The sequence below is a fragment of the Notechis scutatus genome, chromosome 8 (assembly GCF_049901735.1).
Source record: "Notechis scutatus isolate UNSWTSFEM ecotype Mainland chromosome 8, rNotScu1.2, whole genome shotgun sequence".
NCBI classification, from domain to species: Eukaryota; Metazoa; Chordata; class Lepidosauria; order Squamata; family Elapidae; genus Notechis; species Notechis scutatus.
The window spans coordinates 18,115,743-18,134,809 of NC_142016.1; the positions used below are offsets into that span (position 1 = coordinate 18,115,743).

At 45.4% G+C, this 19,067-nt stretch overlaps 1 protein-coding gene across 1 annotated transcript in view; it reads right to left on the minus strand.

Annotated features, from left to right (window-relative positions):
* The window catches only part of NFKBID (NFKB inhibitor delta), a 40,939-nt gene extending 25,482 nt beyond the window's left edge, over window positions 1-15,457 (minus strand). The window contains exon 1 of the mRNA XM_087970860.1: window positions 15,276-15,457. Within this exon, the coding sequence (XP_087826986.1) occupies window positions 15,276-15,297 (22 nt within the window). The 5' untranslated portion in view covers window positions 15,298-15,457. The remainder of the gene's footprint in view (window positions 1-15,275) is intronic.
* Window positions 15,458-19,067: the final 3,610 nt, after the last annotated feature.

Here is a 19,067-nt window from a genome sequence, read left to right on the forward strand (position 1 = left end):
GAATGGAGGCCTTTGAACTCTGGTGCTGGAGAAGAAGACTCCTGCGAGTCCCTTGGACTGCAAGGCCATCCAACTGGTCAATCCTGGAGGAGATCAACCCTGACTGCTCTTTAGAAGGCCAGATCCTGAAGAGGAAACTCAAAGACTTTGGCCACCTCATGAGAAGGAAGGACTCTCTGGAGAAGAGCCTTATATGCTGGGAATGATTGAGGGCAATAGAAGAAGAAGGGGACAACAGAGAATGAGGTGGCTGGATGGAGTCACTGAAGCATTTTATGACCTTTCTTGCCATCGTTGTTAAGCGAACCATTGCAGTTGTTAAGTTAGTGAAACAGTTGTTAAGTGAATCTGGCTTCCACCTGGACTTTTACTTGTCAGAAGGTCGCAAAGGGTGATCACATGACTTTGGGACACTTCAACCATCATAAATATGCAACCAGTTGCCAAGCATCTGAATTTCGATCATGTGATTGCGAGGATGCTGTGAAAAATAGGGATAAGTCCCTTGTTTCAGTGCCGTTGTAACTGTGGACGGTCACTCAATGAATGGCTGCAAGTCAAGGACTCCCTCTATTTGGTCTTTGCATGCCAACCTTGGAATTACACTCCAAACAGTGGACAAGAACAAGGCAAAGAAAGAAAGGAAAAGGCAATGGGATTTTATGCACAACTAATTTAAAAGTATATTAAATTAACCAGATCTGGTAATGATGATATTAAATTTATCTTTATGCATTTAAACGTTCATTCCACATTAAATCCTTATTTCTCCATTATTAATCTTTATGATTTTTATCATTGCCCTCTGGTGCCCCATGATAAATTGCATTTTGGCAGCTGGGGTCATCTCTCAGGTTTTCAGGAGGTGCAGGACCTCAAAAGGTGAACTTCAGATTGAGAGAAAATATATTTTTTTCCAAACACTGCTGGCTGGGGAATTCTTAGAGTTGAAGTCCAACACATCTTAAAGCTGCCACATTTGACAAACACTGATTTAGGGTGACAGTCAGGAGGACGTCAAAATGAGCAAGACTGACGCACCATATTTTGAAGGGAGTGAGTGATAGGTTGTAGTGTAAGGTGCGAAAACCATGGCTCAGAGGCCATAATGGCCCACCTGCATTTGCGCTGTCCTAAGTCCTAGAGGAGGCCAACCCTGACTGCTCTTTAGAAGGCCAGATCCTGAAGAGGAAACTCAAAGGCTTTGGCCACATCATGAGAAGGAAGGACTCCCTGGAGAAGAGCCTTGTGCTGGGGACGATGGAGGGCAAAAGAAGGAGAAGGGGATGGCCGAGGTAGCTGGATGGAGTCACCGGAGCAGTCGGTGTGAGCTTAAATGGACACCGGAGGATGGTAGAGGACAGGAAGACTTGGAGGAACGTTGTCCATGGGGTCGTGATGAGTCGGATACAACTTCACAACTAACAACCGCAAAAGGCAAGTCTCAAAGCTTCCTCTCAAAATGTAGACAGGCGCAAACCTTACCGTCCTTTTGTTTGCATTTCTAGAGTTTTGAGATCAGATTCTTAAAAGATCAAGCTGTTGCTTTTGCTCTTACCATGGCATCACAGCATAATTGGAAACAGCTCCAGCCCTCCCGTAAACCCTGAGGTCCTAATACCCACTTTGGGGAGCGTTGTGGTAATTTGGTGTGCAAAGCCTGGCCTTTGAGCTGATAGGAGTTGTACACTTCTTTCATTATTTCAAGAGGAGATCCTTCTACTTCCAGTTTCTTCACTTCATCGTTTAGTTGATTTGGGGTTCATATTTATATAGAGTTTATGGCAGTTTATGGCATCTTTAAAATGTGACCTTTAATGACAATTCTTTTTTTTAAAGAATAGAATAGAATAGAATCCTTTATTGGCCAATCCTTTATTCTATGCTATTCTACGCTATTCTACGCTATTCTATTCTACGCTATTCTATGCTATGCTATTCTACACTATTCTACATTTCTGTTCTGTTCTATTCTACTCTATTCCATTCTATTCTATTCTATTCTATTCTATTCTATTCTATTCTATTCTATTCTATGCTATGCTATGCTATGCTATGCTATGCTATTCTATTCTAATTTCTGTTCTGTTCTATTCTAATTTCCATTCTATTCTATTCTATTCTATTCTATTCTATTCTATTCTATTCTATTCTATTCTATTCTATTCTATTCTATTCTATTCTATTCTATTCTATTCTATTTTAATTTCTGCAGGAACAATCTGAGCATCTCAGCCCCAAACAATCCGTTCCACCTTGAAACTCTTGATCGATGCCTCTTTGAGGGCCTTGCACACGCACACACACGCACACACGCTGATAGAAACAGCTGGTTTCCGTTTCTCAGACCCGCACCTGACTCTGCAGCTGGAGGCTTCCCCTTCTCCAAAAGCCCCCTGGGTGTGTCCCCTCCCAACACGGTCTCCTCAGCTCCCTCTGAAGAGCCACGGACCCCACCAGGGAAAATGGCCAGGCTAAGAACGGCTAGAGCAGCATCACCCTTCACACAAGACGTCCTGGATCAAGTCTTAACAGGCACGAAAAGCCCTGAACCAACGTTTTAACCTCACCTCCCCTCCGCCCCCATTTTTCCCTGCCCTTGTCAGAGTTCAGTTCTGTTGGCGAAGGAGGAAAAAAATAATCACATTCTGCCCATGAATCATGATTCCCCTCTCGCTGGCCTTTCGTCTCATCCCCTGTAATGTTCCATCTCAGCACGTGCGCACACACACACACACACACACACACACACACACACACGGTGTTTTCCAAAGCAGGTGATGACAATCCCCCCCCCTCCCCTTTTATTTTTCCTAAAAGCAGACCAGCGCACGCTAATAGGGAAAGGAGAGCAGATCAAGAATAGCAAAACCGGTTCACAGGTCGGTGGCGTGGTTGCCAGGCAGGCTGACTTGGCTAAATAGTAACCCATGCCACTGCTTCCGTGATGGAAGACATGACAGCCTCTGGAGGAAGTGAGCTGGAAGAGACGTTTCAAGCCCGTGTCGTCAGGCTTATCTCTCCACTAAAACAAACATTTCCGAAGCCACAAGTTCAGGTTATTTCCGATTGCTCTACGTTATGTAAGTCATTTCAAGAACGAAGCTGAGTGTCGAGCAGCAGGAGGAAATAGTAGCACCTACTCAGCCAGGTCCTCCTGCTAGCAAGGGGATTGATGTAATGGGCAGAAGGAATAACCTTGAGGAACAGGAAGAAGTATCTCAGAACCAAGACAAGGATCAGATTGGAGAAACAGGAGTCCAGAGCAGAAATGTAGTTTAAGGGGCTGCCCCAAAGAAGAGGGGGTGTCAAGCTATTCTCCAAAGCACTTGAAGGGATGGAAACTAATCAAGGAGAGAAGCAGCCTAGAACTAAGGAGCATTTCCCGACAGGTAGAACAATTGAACAGTGGAACAACTTGCTTCCAGAAGTTGTGGTTGCTCCAACACTGGAGGTTTTTAAGAAGAGACAGGACAACCATTTGTCTGAAACGGTATAGGGTTTCCTGTTTGAGAAGTGGGTTGGACTAGATGACCCCCCAAGGTCCCTTCCAACTCAGCTACTCCGTTAAGAAAATATGACTGTCCTTAGATCTCATGAAGCTAAAGGGAGAGAGGGGGCAACATACTTAGACTTACAATAGAGACTTACCTTAGATTGACCTTAAAATAAAAGCAGTAGCTTACATGTCTTTGCTTTCCAGGTTAGATCCACCTGACACTTATATCCGTCCCATGACAACCTGTGGCCCTCAACAGTGCTTGCATCTTTTGGCTGAAATGCAAAGCAAGGCCTAATGGCAGCTGGAATCTTTCCACCCTGAACTGCTCAGAAGCCAGGGATTTAGAAATTGGATGGGATAGCAGGGAAAGAGAGGAGAAAGGGCAGCAAGGGAAGCCAGAGCTGTAAATGTTATTCAGGGGTCTTCAAACTTGACAGCTTTAAGACTTGTGGACTTCAACTCCCAGATTTCCTTCTTCAGTCATGTTAGCTCAGGAATTCTGGGAGTTGAAGTCCACAAATCTTAAACTTGCCAAGTTTGAAGACCCTTGTTATAAATGAATAGACGGACAAGCAGGAAAGGACGAAGTGGCACGAGAAAGAGGCAGTCCTGTTACATTCCCCATTGCTTTGACAGAAACAGGAGGAGAAAGAGGAGAAGAAGGAAAGAGAAGAGCTGCTAAGGGAAGTGAAACAAGAACTTGGTCCCGGGAAAGTGGACAATATGAGAAAGTAGCCTTGCCTTGATTCTCTTTGGCATAAGACGAGGTGAAAGAAACACTGAGCAACTTTCAAGGTTCTCCTATTATTGCCCAGAACAATACAGGAACATTTCTGGAGCCCTTGTGGTGTCTGTTTCCAGACCAGGTTTACAAAAATATCCTTAGAATAACGCCCCACCATCTTGGCACTTTCCTGGGGGCACCCAGGTTATCCCTGTCAGAATGGGCAACAATTTTCAGGCAAACGTTTGCTTGACATCTTGGAGAGCCACTGCTGGTGGTTGCAAGCCGGCAAGCCATGGTCATAGTTAGGCTTGTTTATAAGATGGTATACACCGTATGATCTTGGGGGAGGGAGCAGCTTGCGGTAAAATCCCACCCACCCACCCCCGACCATTATTAGTGTGAAAGCAAGCCTCCATGAACAGGCATCTATTCCTCACTTAGACACCAGCGCCTTAAGACATGTGCCTCTCGACACAGCTGTAACTTTCACATCCTTGACAGGGTCCCCCTTTTCACTAAACCTGTCTGCAAATTTCACACAGCTAGAGAAGACACAGTACCAACACAAAAAAATGTTAAAAGGTTTCATTAGGCATTTCGTGTTTTTTTTTAAACTCCTCCTTCCCTTAAAACGCTAAGAAGCTGGCATACAACCTGAAATTATTACCTCACAGATTAAGAGTTGGAAGGGACCTTGTAGGTCATCTAGTCCAACCCCCCCACCCAAGAAGGAGACCCTACACCATTTGTGACGGAGGGCAGTCCAGTCTCTTCTTGAAAGCTTCCAGGGATGAAGCTCCCAGAACTTCAGAAGGCAATTTGGTTGATTGTTCTCACTGTCGGAAAATTTCTCCTTATTTCCAGGTTGAATCTCTCCTTGTTCAGCTTCCACCCATTATTCCTTGTCTGGCCTACAGGTGCCTTGGAAAATAGCTTGACCCCTTCCTCCTCTCTGTGGCAGCCCCTCAAATACTGGAAGACTGCTATCCTGTCTCCCCTGGTCCTTCTCTTCACTAGACTAGCCAATTCCAGGTCCTGCAACGGTTCATTGTATGTTTTATCCTCCAGTCCCCTAATCATCCTGGTTGCTCTTGTTGGGCTACAGGAGCCGAGAAGAGGGCTTGTTGGGTAGAAAGTCTGGAGCTTGGCTCATATGGGGTTAAGATGGTTTACAAATTGCTTGCTTTGAGTAAGGTTGCCAAGACAGTCCTTTTCTGCTGTGTGTTTAAGGTCTACAATGTCATTTTGCTGGGCTGTTGACGATTTTCATGTAATTTGAAGAGTTGGAAGGGACCTTATAGGCCATCTAGTCCAACCCTTCACCCAAGCAGGAGACCCTACACCTTCCAGTGATGAAGCTCCCGCAACTTCCAAAGGCAACTTCTGTTCCATGGGTTGAGTGTTCTCACTGTCATAAAGTTTCTCCTTATTTCCAGGTTGAATCTCTCCATGTTCAGTTTCCATCCATTATTCCTTGCCTGGCTTTCAGGTGCTTTGGAAAACAGGTTGACCCCCTTCCTCTTTGTGGCAGCCCCTCAAATATTGGAAACAAAAATACCTAGAAAACAACTATATAGGTAGTCCTTGACTTACAACAGTTCTTTTAGTGACACAGCACTCTTTTGACCCAAACCCTTTTCCAATAAAACAAACACGAACCAAAGGGAACAGAAACCTTTTAATGATTCTTATGAATCCCCAATTAAAAGGCTGCTGCAAACTAATTAACTTTGATAAGCACGAGCCTCATCAAAACTGTGTGAGGCTGCCAAGAATAACAGATAAGGTTATCTAGAAATATTTTACAACACAAGAGTCTTCAAATACCAACTAAGATACTGCAATGTCCACGAGGCTTGAGTTTCAAAACATTTTTGCTTCCTGCAAAGAACATCCGATTCACAGCTGGCTTTTATCCTCTCGTGAGAGGGGCCATTACCTTGCAGCCTTACTCCCGAGTCGCCCATGCTGTTGCAGCTGCTCTTTCCTGTGAGCAATCCTGTGCGCACACACACTTGGCACATGCCCTTCGGGAACCTCCTCATCACTGCTGCCAGCCCCCACAATCTCTGAAGGCAGCAGTCCACTCCCCAATGGTCCTGGCCCCTCATCTGAGTCCTTGCTCTCCTCAGCCGTCATCACCTACTGCTGGCTAACCACAACAGACACTGAAAAAAAGTGACTTATGGCTGTTTGTCGCACTCACAACCATAGCCTCTCATGGCCACGTGATCAAAATTTGGACACTTGACAACTGACCCATACTTATGACGGTTGCAGAGTTCCAGGATCATGTGGTTCCCCTTTTGCAATCTTCAGCCAAGTGAACTTGGAAGCCCAGTTCATTGAACAACCATGTTACTAGCTGAACAACTGCAGCAATTCGCTTAATAACTGTGGCAAAAAAAGGTCGTAAAATGGGACAAATTCACGGAACCATCTCACTAAGCAACATACATCTTGGGCTCAATTGCAGTGGTATGTCGGGGATTACTTGCCATCATACACAAAGGCATAATATAGAAAGAAATGTTAAAAACCACTTCAAACTGCAATCGGAGGAATCCCCTCTTGCTGGCTTTCTCAATCTTGGCAACTTTGAAGAGGTGTGGACTTCAACTCCCAGAATTCCCCAGCCAGTTTGGCTTGTGGGAGTTGAAGTCCACACCTCTCTTCGAGCTGTCAAGGTTGGGAAACGCTGCCCTTTTGGATTTTCCCTTGCCTGTGTAAAATAAACTGTTGAGCAAGTGTTGGAAGTTAGCACCCACCCCTCTCCTAGGAAAATGAAATATTTTAGGATATACTAAAAAGGCAGAAAATCTCCCCTAAAAGAGTAGTAGAAACTCAGATAGGCAGAAACTCAGACACTCTCCCACCTTTGTTAATGGGCCATTAAGGCCTGGGTCAGTCTATTCTACATAACAAAGATCTATCTCCTTCAGGCAGAGCCATTCAATTGCCCTTCATTGCACCACCCACCAAGTTTCAACCAAACTTAGCACACAGACAACCTACAAAGCTAGCTATGACCTCTGACAACAACCAATCAGAATACTCTTCCTTTGCCTCGGGAAGTTCAAGGCCCAGAAAGGGCATAAAACCCAGGGACTTTCAGCATCTCTTCCCTTTTTCTACCCAGGAGGAACCCATCCTGTTCATGAATAAACCATTTTTCCAAGTGGCTTCCATGTTTCCAGTGTCTTTTTCCCCATTTGGAACTGAATCAGAGATGGTATTCAGCAGGTTCTGACCCGTTCTGGAGAACCAGTAGCAGAAATTTTGAGTAGTTCGGAGAACCGGCAAATCCCAGCTCTGACTGGCCCCGCCCCCATCTATTCTCCGCCTCCCGAGTTCCAGCTGATTGGCTGGGTCTTCTTTTGTTGCCCTGCACAGGAGAACGGAGCTGCAAAGCAGGTTAGTGGAGTGGGAGGGAATGGGATTTTTCAGTAACCTTCCTCTGCCACACCCACCAAACCACGCCCACCAAGCCAGGCCCACAGAACCGGTAGTAAAATCCCATTAACTGAACTGAACCCAGAAGGCTATTTCTTCCAACCACAAGGAGAAAATGTTATCCTCTTCTCCTGACGAGCCGAAAAATCATCCTTGCAAGAAGGAAGGATTCGAGTTCAGCATTAAAGGTCTTCCAACCTGCAGATCAACACGTTGATCCCCCTCCCCATTTCTTTAAACCCTTATTTTTTGTAAGGCCCCATCCTTCCTCCACCCTAGGCTGCCTCTTACCTCTTTCTGGAGATCGCTGCATGCCAGGGAGCCGGGGAAGGATAAATAAATAACCAAATGGCAAGAAATCACAGTGACATCTGAGCTAGAGTTACATTCCCAGTAATAACTTGCTGTAAATCACGCTGGGTGTGGAGGGCCCATCATTCTTCTCCCCGAATGTCTTCCGCTGCGATACTGGAATTTGGAGTCATGAAGTGAAATGGATTGGAAAGGCGTGGACAGATGCACAGGAATATTTCATACAGGTGAGGAGGAACACATGGAAGGCCAAGGTAGCCTTCTGCAGACCCAGCCATAGGGATCCAGGGCCTCAGTTGGAGAGGTACTTTTATAGGTAGCCCCTGAATCACAACGGCTCATTTAGTGACTGTTCAAAGTTACAACGGCTCTGCAAACCCGACTTATGACCATTTTTCACACTTATGACCATTGCTGCATCCCCATGATCATTTGATCAAAAATTGAGATGCTCAGCATCTTATGACAATTGCAGTGTCCAGGGGGGTTATGGGATCGATCCCCTTTTGTGATCTTCTGACAAGCAAAGTCAATGGAGGAAACCAGATTCACTTAACAACCGGGGGCAAGACAGGCCATCAAATGGGGCAAAACCCACTCAACAAATGTTTCACTTAGCCGTTCTTACAATGCATCCTTCAAACCGTGCCCAGGTTCCAATGTGGACAGATGGTCTGGCTCTGCTCAACAGCTAAATGTTTTTACAGATTTACAGAGTTGGAAGGGGCCTGGTAGGTCATCTAGGCCAACTCCCCACCCAAGCAGGAGACCCTACACCATTTCTGACAAATGGCAGCCCAATCTCTTCTTGAAAGTCTCAAGTGATGAAGCTCCCACAACTTCTGAGGGCAAGCAGTTCCATTGGTTGATTGTTCTCACTGTGAGAAAGTTTCTCCTTATTTCCAGATTAAATCTCTCCTTGTTCAGTTTCCATCCATTATTCCTTGTCTGGCCTTCAGGTGCCTTGGAAAATAGCTTAGCCCCCCTCTTCTCTGTGGCAGCCCCTCAAATATCGGAAGACTGCTATCCTGTCTCCCCTGGTCCTTCTCTTCACTAGACTAGCCATGCCCAGTTCCTGTAACTGTTGTTTATATATGTTTTAGTCTCCAGTCCCCTAATCATCCTGGTTGCTCTTCTCTGCACTTTTTCTAGAGTCTCAACATTGTTATAGTGTGGTGACCAAAACCGGATGCAGTATGTTCCTCAGGGACTTTAGGAATCTGGTTTGTTTGAATTCTGAATTGGGCAAGGGAGGGGAAGAGGAACCCCCTGGCCCTGCTAGCTGAGAATGATGGGAACGATAGTCCGGTTTCACCCGAAAGACACCTGGAGGGAGATGGCCGCATCCGAAAGACGTTTGTTTGGTTCTGTTTTCAGCAGGGGGTTAAAATATTTCAGTCTGAAAAGAGCTCAGCTGCAGATGCCAGGGGGACTTTTTAGCACTTTAAATGTCACGATGGTAAGTAAAAATAAAGCCACCCTGTGGCTCCTAAAAGACCAGATCGTTTTAAAGACTGCTTAAAACAGGGTTTCTCAACCGCGCCAGCTGGAAGATGTATGGACTTCAACTCCCAGAATTCCCCAACCAGCGTATGCTGGGAGTTGAAGTCCACACCATTTTTGAGCTGCCGAGGTGGAGAACATTGCCTTAAGGCTTATTTCCAATGTCCTTTAAAATACTGTTGTTGTTGGTTTTTTTTTGGCTCAATAAAGAAAGGGTTACAAAAATCACAAATCACTCTTGGGACACTCATTTAACTGATAAACTTTGCTGCCTGGCATGAAAAGCAGCCATCTGTGTGATCATGTCAAGTGCTCCATCACACATTCCTCCTAAGGCAGGCTCTTCAAACTTGACAGCTTTAAGACTTGTGGACTTCAACTCCCAGAATTCCTCCTCCAGTCATGTTAGCTCAGGAATTCTGGGAGTTGAGGTCCACAAGTCTTAAAACTGCCAAGTTTGAAGACCCTTGCTTTAAGGCAGGGGTCTCCAATCTTGGCAACTTTAAGACTTGTGAACTTCAGCTCCCAGAATTCCTCAGCCAGCAAAACTGACTGAGGAATTCTGGGAGTTGAAGTCCACAAATCTTAAAGTTGCCAAGTTTGGAGACCCCTGCTCTAAGGCACTGTACAAGGTCAATTATAAATAAATATATATTATTTTTTAAAAAATGGGTTATAATTTTACAGAGGGTGCTTTGTTGCCCATGGAAAGACAGAATAGAAATGTTTTAGCTAAACAACAGGGATGGTAGAAGACCCTCCTCGTTCAATGACAGAGTAGCTGTGAGCTCTAAGTAGCTCTTGACTTACAACCCTTTCTTCAAAAGAACGTTCCATTTCTACATAGAATAGAACAGAATAACAGAGTTGGAAGGGACCTTGGAGGTCTTCTAGTCCAACCCCCTGCTTAGGCAGGATAGCCTACACTACCACTGCAGACAAATGGTTGTCCAATCTCTTCTTAAAAACTTCCAGTGTTGGAGCATTCACAACTTTTGGAGGCAAGTTGTTCCACTGGTTAATTGTTCTAACTGCCAGGAAATTTCTCCTTAGTTCTAAGTTGTTTCTCTCCTTGATTAGTTTCCATCCATTGCTTCTTGTTGTGCCCAAACCCTCTTCTTTGTGGTGAAAAACATGGAGATATTGGAGCACTGATAATCATGTCACTCCTAGTCATCAAACTAGACATACCCAATTCCAACAACTGTTTTTTTTTTTTTTATTAAGTTTTAGCCTCCAGTCCCCTAATCTTCTTTGTTGCTCTTCTCTGCCCTCTTTCTAGAGTCTCAACATCTTTTTTTACACTGTGGTGACCAAAACTGGATGCAGTATTCCAAGTGTGGCCTCACCAAGACATTATACAGTGGTATTAATAAAGTGACATTTTTAAAGAGGTATTTGTTTAATAGCTATTTGAAATTACATCAGAACTGGGGGAAAAAAAAAAACGACTTATGGCTGGCCTTGGCATTTACGACCCCTGCAGCATCCACCCATTATGTGATTGAAATTCGGGCACTTGGCAAAAAGGCCCATATCTACAACGGTTGTCGTATCCCAGGGTTATGTGATTACCCTTTGAGATCTTTTCTCAGGCTGGCTTCCCACAAGTAAAGTAAAAGGAAGGGGAGCTGGTTTCCCTTAACGACCGTGTGATTCACTTAACAACCAGGGCAAGAAAGGTGCAACTATGTTAAGGACGACCTTGCTTAGCGAGAGACAATTATGGCTGCAGGTTGAGGGCTGTCTGTCCTGTACATTAAAGCAAGACTTCCTGGAATCAAAGGGCCCCAGGAAGAAGAACACATACACCTGTGCTCACCTTGACAGGCCCTTGCTTGATCAGCCAAGATGGAACCTTCCGGAAGAGATCAAAGTGGATGGCTTTAAGGACACTGCATTCAACAGCAACCACAGCCTGTTAACGGGGAGCCCTGCACCAGGGGATGAGCTCGGTCTAATATTTTATGAATGCCATTTTAAAATAAAATAAAATAAAATAGTAAAGTAAAAGAATAAAATAAAATAAATAAAATAATAAAGTAAAGTAAAGTAAAAGAATAAAATAAAATAAAATAATAATAAAGTAAAGTAAAGTAAAAGAATAAAATAAAATAATAAAGTAAAGTAAAAGAATAAAATAAAATAAAATAGTAAAGTAAAAAAAATAAAATAAAATAGTAAAGTAAAGTAAAGAAAAGTAAAAAAATAAAGTAAAGAAAAAATAAAATAAAATAATATAAAGTAAAAAAAGTAAAGTAAAAAGAAAGTAAATAAAATAAAAAATAAAATAAAATAATAAAGTAAAGTAAAAGAATAAAATAAAATAATAAAGTAAAGTAAAAGAATAAAATAGTAAAGTAAAGTAAAGTAAAGTAAAGTAAAGTAAAGTAAAGTAAAGTAAAAGTAAAGTAAAGAAGTAAAGTAAAGTAAATAAAATAAAATAAAATAAAATAAAATAAAATTCTGGAAGTAGACGTGGAGAACCATCTCAGTCCTTGGGCAGATTTCATGAAAGAGCATCGCAAGTGCCTTAATCTTCCTCGCTTGGGGTGGGGTGGGGTGGGGGAGAAGAAAGTGGGGGGAGGCAGAGCCTGCAACGCAGCCCATCAAACTGGGTCTCCTAAAAGAGGATTCCGTGACTTAAGAAGGGTAAGAAAAGCTGAGCTCAGGACGTAAAATCCCTCCCAGCTGGCGGATGGGCGAGTCTTCTAAACCCAACGGTAGTTTTTTTTTGCTTGAAGCGACTGGTGGGGGTCCCCGTTTTCCCCTCCCCTCCCTTGTTTCAGGAATCCCCCGGAAATCACCGACCGGCTGTCCGCAAAAAAGCCGCCCTTGCAAAGCCCCCCTGTCCCCCCTTGCGTGGGCCGCACCACCAGCGTCCCCCGAGAGTCAGGGTTGCCTCTTAAGAGCAACTGGGGACATTCCTGGGCAAGCCGTCGGAGAGGGTTGCGGCCGGTGGGGATTCCGCTTAGCAAGCGAGGCGCGACCGCCAGGGAAACGGCCGATTGGGCCTCCCCTTGGCCTCTCGGGGGCTGCACCCATGCCCTCCCCCGGCCCCCGAGAGCCAGACCAAGCGTGGCCCGCCCACGCCCGCGCGTAGCATGGAATCCCCAACGACGCGTCAGTGGGAAATCCCCCTCGGACATTTCTTCCTTGTTCGAAGGTAGAAGCTGCCGGGCGATTGCTAAACTTTGGACTTGGCCCGATTCAGGATCTCGGGCGGTGAGGATAGCCCCCCCCCCACTCTCCCTCTGCCCCCCTCCCCATCCATCCCCAGCCCTTCGCCATCGCTCACTTCCCCTCTAGAGGTCTATGGAGGTTGTCAGTCCTCCAGGTTGTCCCAAAGTTGCTTAATTCTTTCTTTCTTTCTTTTTGCCAAAAAAGGCAACTGGGCTTTCTTTGTTTTGCCTTCAGAGGCTTTCGCTTCTCATCCCAGAAGCTTCTTCAAGTTTTGACCACTTGACTTATAAGAACTTGAATGTTGACTGTTGCACTGCAAGAACCGAAGAAGCTTCCCGGATGAGAAGCGAAATGCCTTCAAGCAAAAAGCACAAAGTCCAGTCGCCTTTTGAAAAAGCACCTTTGGTTCCTCTTAAGTGAACCTCGGGAAGATAGTCTGTGGAGGTTTTCAGCCATCCAGACAATCGATGATTGTCTCAAAGATGCTTTTTGCAAAAGGCAGAAGGTTTCAAAAAGTTTTCTCCCCCACCCCAGGAAAAAAAAATAGTCCGATTGCCTTTTGAAAAAAACACCTTTGACTGAGTGAACCTCCGAATAATCTCTGTTTTCACCTCCCCTTCTCTTCTCCCTCCCTTCACACGTCCTTTTTCTATATCTCATCCTGGCCTAAAAGTTGCCAACTGATCAAGGAAACGCTCCTGTGCTGCAAGGGTCTCTTCTGACCCTACTAGCAATGCTTCACATGTGGATTCCTGGGTAGGCAGCATTTTCCAGCCCGCCAACAGGACATGGGCAAATTCTCACCTTAGGAACCGAAGGGTGAGATATACAGATGGATTCTTACTACCGAAACGAAAGTCCATTTGCTCCATTTCCTGACTTCTACAAATGAAATGTCACCTCCCCACACAAGCCCTACAGAGGCCCTAGGAAAAGAAGGGGATAAATTAATAACTTCTGTTTTTAAAGATGGAAGGGAAACAACAACAGGCGTATAAATATGATTAATCATGATTTGAGCCTGGCAGGACAATGGCTTTGCTTCAGGTTCCAATCAAAAACCGGGCAGCTATGACCAACTAATTATTTTAGGCAATGATCGCTTAGATGGTGCACTTAGGAGAGAGAGCATTTAAATTTTCGAGCACGGAAGTGTTTCTCTCTTGGCATTTTAAAAAATTCTGTAGCAACATGACATTCCAAAATAAATACATACATACATACATACATAAAAAGGCTGGATCTAAATAACCCTTTCTCCTGCTTCTGATTTCTGGAGAGCAGTGGGCTGTGGTTCCCAAATTATTTCTTTTCTCCCTTGGGGTTGACAAGTACACTGGGCACAGCGATTAATGATGGGCATTGGGATGAGTGCATGTTGGGAGGCGTGCAGAAGACTACAATCCAAGCTAAGCAACAGCTGGCAGTGGAGGGGAAAAAAAAAATCTGACATTCCTTTTGCCCAAAGCAAAAATCAATGAACTGCAGATTGGAGAACTTTATTGCCAGCAGTTTTTTGGGGGTTTTTTGGCCGGCTGTTTTGATCTTAAACAATATTCTCATTCACAGGAGGTTAGCTTATTCAAACGGCAGCGTTCAATGCACTTACGGATAAAGTAAACCCAACTGGAACAGAATGGGCCTTGCTCCAGAGTATTATGCTGTATATGTTTGACAATGTCGGGTAGAGTTTGACTATCTCCAGGTCAGAGAGAGTGGGAAGGAAGAAAAAAAAAAACCCTCCCTTTCACCAGATGATTAATATTTGATAGGCTGATATTAAAGGCAGAGGACTGAATCCATTAAAAAGATATTTCAGCCCTGGGTGAAATTCCTTCAGAGGCCAAGAGTCGTTTTAGGAAAAATGAGATTGGAATATCACATAAAACCCCCAAAGGCGTTTGGGCTAAGATGTATGGTCTTCCCTGCTCTCCATCACAATTTTGTGAAAGCATTCTGTGGGAGACATCTTGCAATCTGCCTGGACAGACCAACATCCCATTAGGGCGGGCCTTTTTCAAACTTGGCAACTTTTAAAATGCGAGGACTTCGAATTCCCAGGATTCTCCAGCCAGCAATATTACCTGGAGGAATATTTGGGAGTCAAAGTCCGCCTGTTTTAAAGTTGCCAGATTTTAAAAAACCAACCAACCAACACTGCACTGCAGATTCAAACCCAATAGCCATAGCACTTAGACTTATATACCGCTTCACAGTGCTTCACAGCCCTCTTTAAGCGGTTTACAGAGTCAGTGTATTGTCGTCATCCCCCAAACAATTTGGGTCCTCAAATGCTGCCGATAATGACTTTTTTCTTCTTCAAACAGGCCCAAAGTTCAGCTAAAAGGGCTCCTGGCTGAGACCAGAGAAATCTGCTTGTAATTGCAACTGCAGCCAGACAGAAACACCACCAGGAAACCAAACAGCAACTATATAACGACAGAGAGAACTTCAGCTGCAGCTCTCGAGCGAGGCTGAATTCTTCCTCTGCTCCATTCTAATGGAGAACCAGACATTTCCATCTCTTAGGACAGCCAAACCGTTGCATATCAATCCGGCTGGGCACTTTGGGGAAAACCAAAATCTTTCGCCTACCTTTTGGAAATCTCATTCCCATCTCTAGCCCTCGTGGGGCACCAGAGTTACTGCTGTACTCCGCCACCTTCCTCCACGGCGTCTTAAGTCAATGTGCTGTTCTGACAAAAGCACGCTTGAATTTATCAGGAGGAAGCCGAGCTGTCGTTTATACCAGGGAGAGGAAGTGCTTGTACAGCCCTTTGGGAAGACCCACGCCCCTCCCACTACTAACAAGCTGCTTGGAACCGTAGCCTGCAGGGCAGGTGACTCACCGCGAAGCATCTTTGGCACAGACAACAAATACGGTTCACGGGGCCAGTGGGGAAATTCAAAAAAAAAAATGTTCGATTTCCAGAATTTCAAAACCAATAGCTTCATTTCTCTTTGTAGTTTTGGAGTTAGTGATATCAAGGTTTATTTATTTATTTATTTGTTATTTATTTGATTTGCCAATTGTTTACAAGATAATAAGTATAAGTGTATACATAGTTGTGAATACATGAAATGGGTACATATAAGAAAAATAAAAGAAGAATAAGAGAAACAATAGGACAGGGACAGTAGGCACGTTGGTGCGCTTATGCACGCCCCCTACAGACCTCTTAGGAAAGGGGTGAGGTCAATAGTAGACAGTCTAAGGTTAAAGTTTTTGGGGTCTGGGGAAGAAACTACAGAGTCGGGTAGAGTATTCCAGACATTGACCACTCTATTGCTGAAGTCGTATTTCCTGCAATCAAGTTTGGTGCGGTTTACTTTGAGTTTGTATCTATTGTGTGCTCTTGTGTTGTTATGGTTGAAGCTGAAGTATTCATTGACAGGTAGGACATTGCAATGTATGATTTTATATACCATGCTTAAATCAGACCGAAGATGGCGTAATTCAAGGTTTTCTAGTTCTAGAATTTCAAGTCTGGTGGCATAAGGTATTCTACAACGAGTACTCTGAGAGGATTATCTCACTGGTTGGAGGTGATGGTGATTAGTAACTGGAGGACATTCGGTGGAGGCAGAATGGGTAGCAATCAGTGGTGGGATTCAATTTTTTTTTACTACCGGTTCTGTGGGCGTGGCTTGGTGGATGTGGCAGGGGAAGGATACTGCAAAAACCCCATTCCCTCCCCGTCCCACTAACCTGATTTCCAGCTCCGTTCTCCTGTGCAGGGCAAACAAAGAAGACCCGGCCAATCAGCTGGGACTCGGGAGGCGGAGAATAGATGGGGGCGGGGCCAGTCAGAGGTGGGATTTGCCGGTTCTCCGAACTACTCAAATTTTCTGCTACTTGTTCTCCAGAACGGGTCAGAACCTGCTGAATACCACCTCTGGTAGCAATAACAAACCATGATTAAAACAGGAGATTGGCTTCTCCTTGTAGGGAGATGCCAATGCCAGAACGACTCTCTAGCTTCCAAATTGCTCTATTAAATATTTCCCAATGCACAGAGATCTTCAACTATCTTCTAACTTAACAGTTTTCCAACTTTTGTTTTTCTCCCGTGGGGAAAATAAACATAGGGTCTCATTGGACTCTTCTCTTCCAAATATCTTTGTTGGATATTTCGTTCACACACACGTACAGGGCATCTTAAAACCATTTTCCTATTCAATGGCTTTCACGTGTTTTTCCTCCTGGGAGCAAATAAATTGGGGGTCTCTTTAGACTCTTTTCCAAATGGCCCCTGTTGGATATTTTGTTTGCATGGACAAGACGTTCCCAGCTTTGTTCTACTTCAACAACTGTGAAACTTTCTTCTGCAGTGGGGAAAATAAACCAAAGGTTTTGTTGGCGTATTCAATCAAGCTTCTTTGCTGTTCCATAAATGAGTGAAAATATGAAATCCCACATGGTGGTGTTGAGAGAAATATCCACCTGGTTCAGTTCCAAGCGGGGAGAAAGACACTGGAAACATGGAGGCTGATTGGAAGGATGGTTTATTGATGGACAGGATCACATGGGTTTGAGATCCTGGGCAGCTGACCACATGGAGAGGAGAGAGAGAGAGAGAGAGAGAGAGAGAGAGATTTATACCCTCCCTTGGGCCCTGCCCTTGAGCTTCCTGTTCCTGCGCAAGAAATGCATTCAATTGGCTGCTGTCAGACTCCCATGGGGCTATGCAGGGGTCCTCATAGCTGAGGTTATCTGGGCTCCCAGGTTTGGTTGAAGCCTGGAGGGTGATGCAATGTCCAAGGTGATTTTACAATGCAGTGAGCTCTGCTGATAGATAGTCCTATTATGTCCTGGAGGGTCATGTCTTAATCCCATCCAGGGGTGGGCTTCCAAAAATTTTAGCAAAGAGTTCCTCTGCCCGGTGGCTGAGTGGGCGTGGCCAAGGTGGGTGTGGCCTAGTTGGCCTCCTGCATCACGGAGGGGGGGCATTTTTGCCCTCCCTGGGCTCCGGATGCTTTTCTTGAGCCTCCAGGAGAGTTAAAATGGCCTCCCCAGGCTCCGGAGGCTTTCTGGAAGCCGGAAACAGGCCCATTTCTGGCCTTTCCGAACTTCTGGGAGGCTGTTTGTTATCGTCCCCGAGCCTCCACCACGCCCTGCACTTACCTGCATCCAAAACGGGCCATGTGGGGACTCCTGGGAGGGGTGGGTGGGGCGGGGCCAGCCAGGAGTGGGATTTGGGGGTTGTCCGAACTGCGCAGAATCTTAGCTAGGGGGTCTCCTGAACCCCTGCGAACCCCCGGCAGCCCCACCCACCCTGATCCCATCACCCTGGAGCTAAAAGTTTTTTAATTTTGTTGATAGGCTGGCTCAGCGCTTCTCAATGGGCACCAAATACCTGCTGCGGGCAGAGTGCTGAAGTTCTTGAGTTTCTGTCCTTAGAAACATGTTTCTCCTTTAGGGAAAATATAACATTCTGCCTTTTTTTCTTTTTAACATTTCCTAAAATATTTCATTCTTCTAAGTGGGGTGAGAGCTAACTTTTTTGTACAGTGGGAATAATGCCACAAGGGCGTCAAGAAAGGTGGTCAAATGAGGCAAAACCCCCTTAAGAAATGTCTCGGTTAGCAACATAGGTTTTGAGCTGAATGGTGGTTGTAAGTGGAGGGCCACCTGGGCTTAGGAAGGGAATAAAGGACACTATTTATAGCTCAGAGTGGGAAGGAGGGGTCCTCGTTGCTCTCTGCGCTTGCTTGTTTTCCTGCAGACGTTTCAATACCCAAACTAGGTAAGATCATCCCTGCTGGTCCTGTTAATGTTACCTATGTTACCTAGAGGGAGTAATGAAACGTCTGCAGGAAAACATGCAAGCTCCTCAGAAAGCACCTTTTCTGACCTGGCCCCCAAACATGACAAGTACACTGTTTTTAACTAAATGTCCCCTTTATTAGGAGCGCCAGCAACCCCGGCAAACCCCAGTCTTTCTCTCTCCCTCTCTCCCTCCCTCTCTCTCCCCCCCCCTCCCTCCTTCCCCCCTCTCCCCCCTCTCCCTCTCTTCCTTTCTCCCTCTCTCCCTCTCTCCTTCTCTCTCTCCCCTCCCTCTCTCTTTCTCCCTCCCTCTCTCTCCCCCTCTCCCTCCTTCCCCCTCCCCTCTCCTCTCTCCCCTCTCCCTCCCTCCTTCTCTCCCTCCTCTCTCTTTCTCCTCCCTCCCTCTCTCCTCCCTCTCTCTTTCTCCCTCCCTCCCCTCTCTCCCCTCCCTCCTTCCCCTCTCTCCCCTCTCCTCTCTCCCTCCTTCTCTCTCTCCCCTCCCTCTCTTTCTCCCTCCCCCTCTCTCCCCCTCTCTCCTCCCTCTCTCCCCTCTCCTCTCTTCTCCCTCCCTCCCTCTCCCTCCTCTCTCTTTCTCCCTCCCTCCCTCTCTCCCTCTCTCT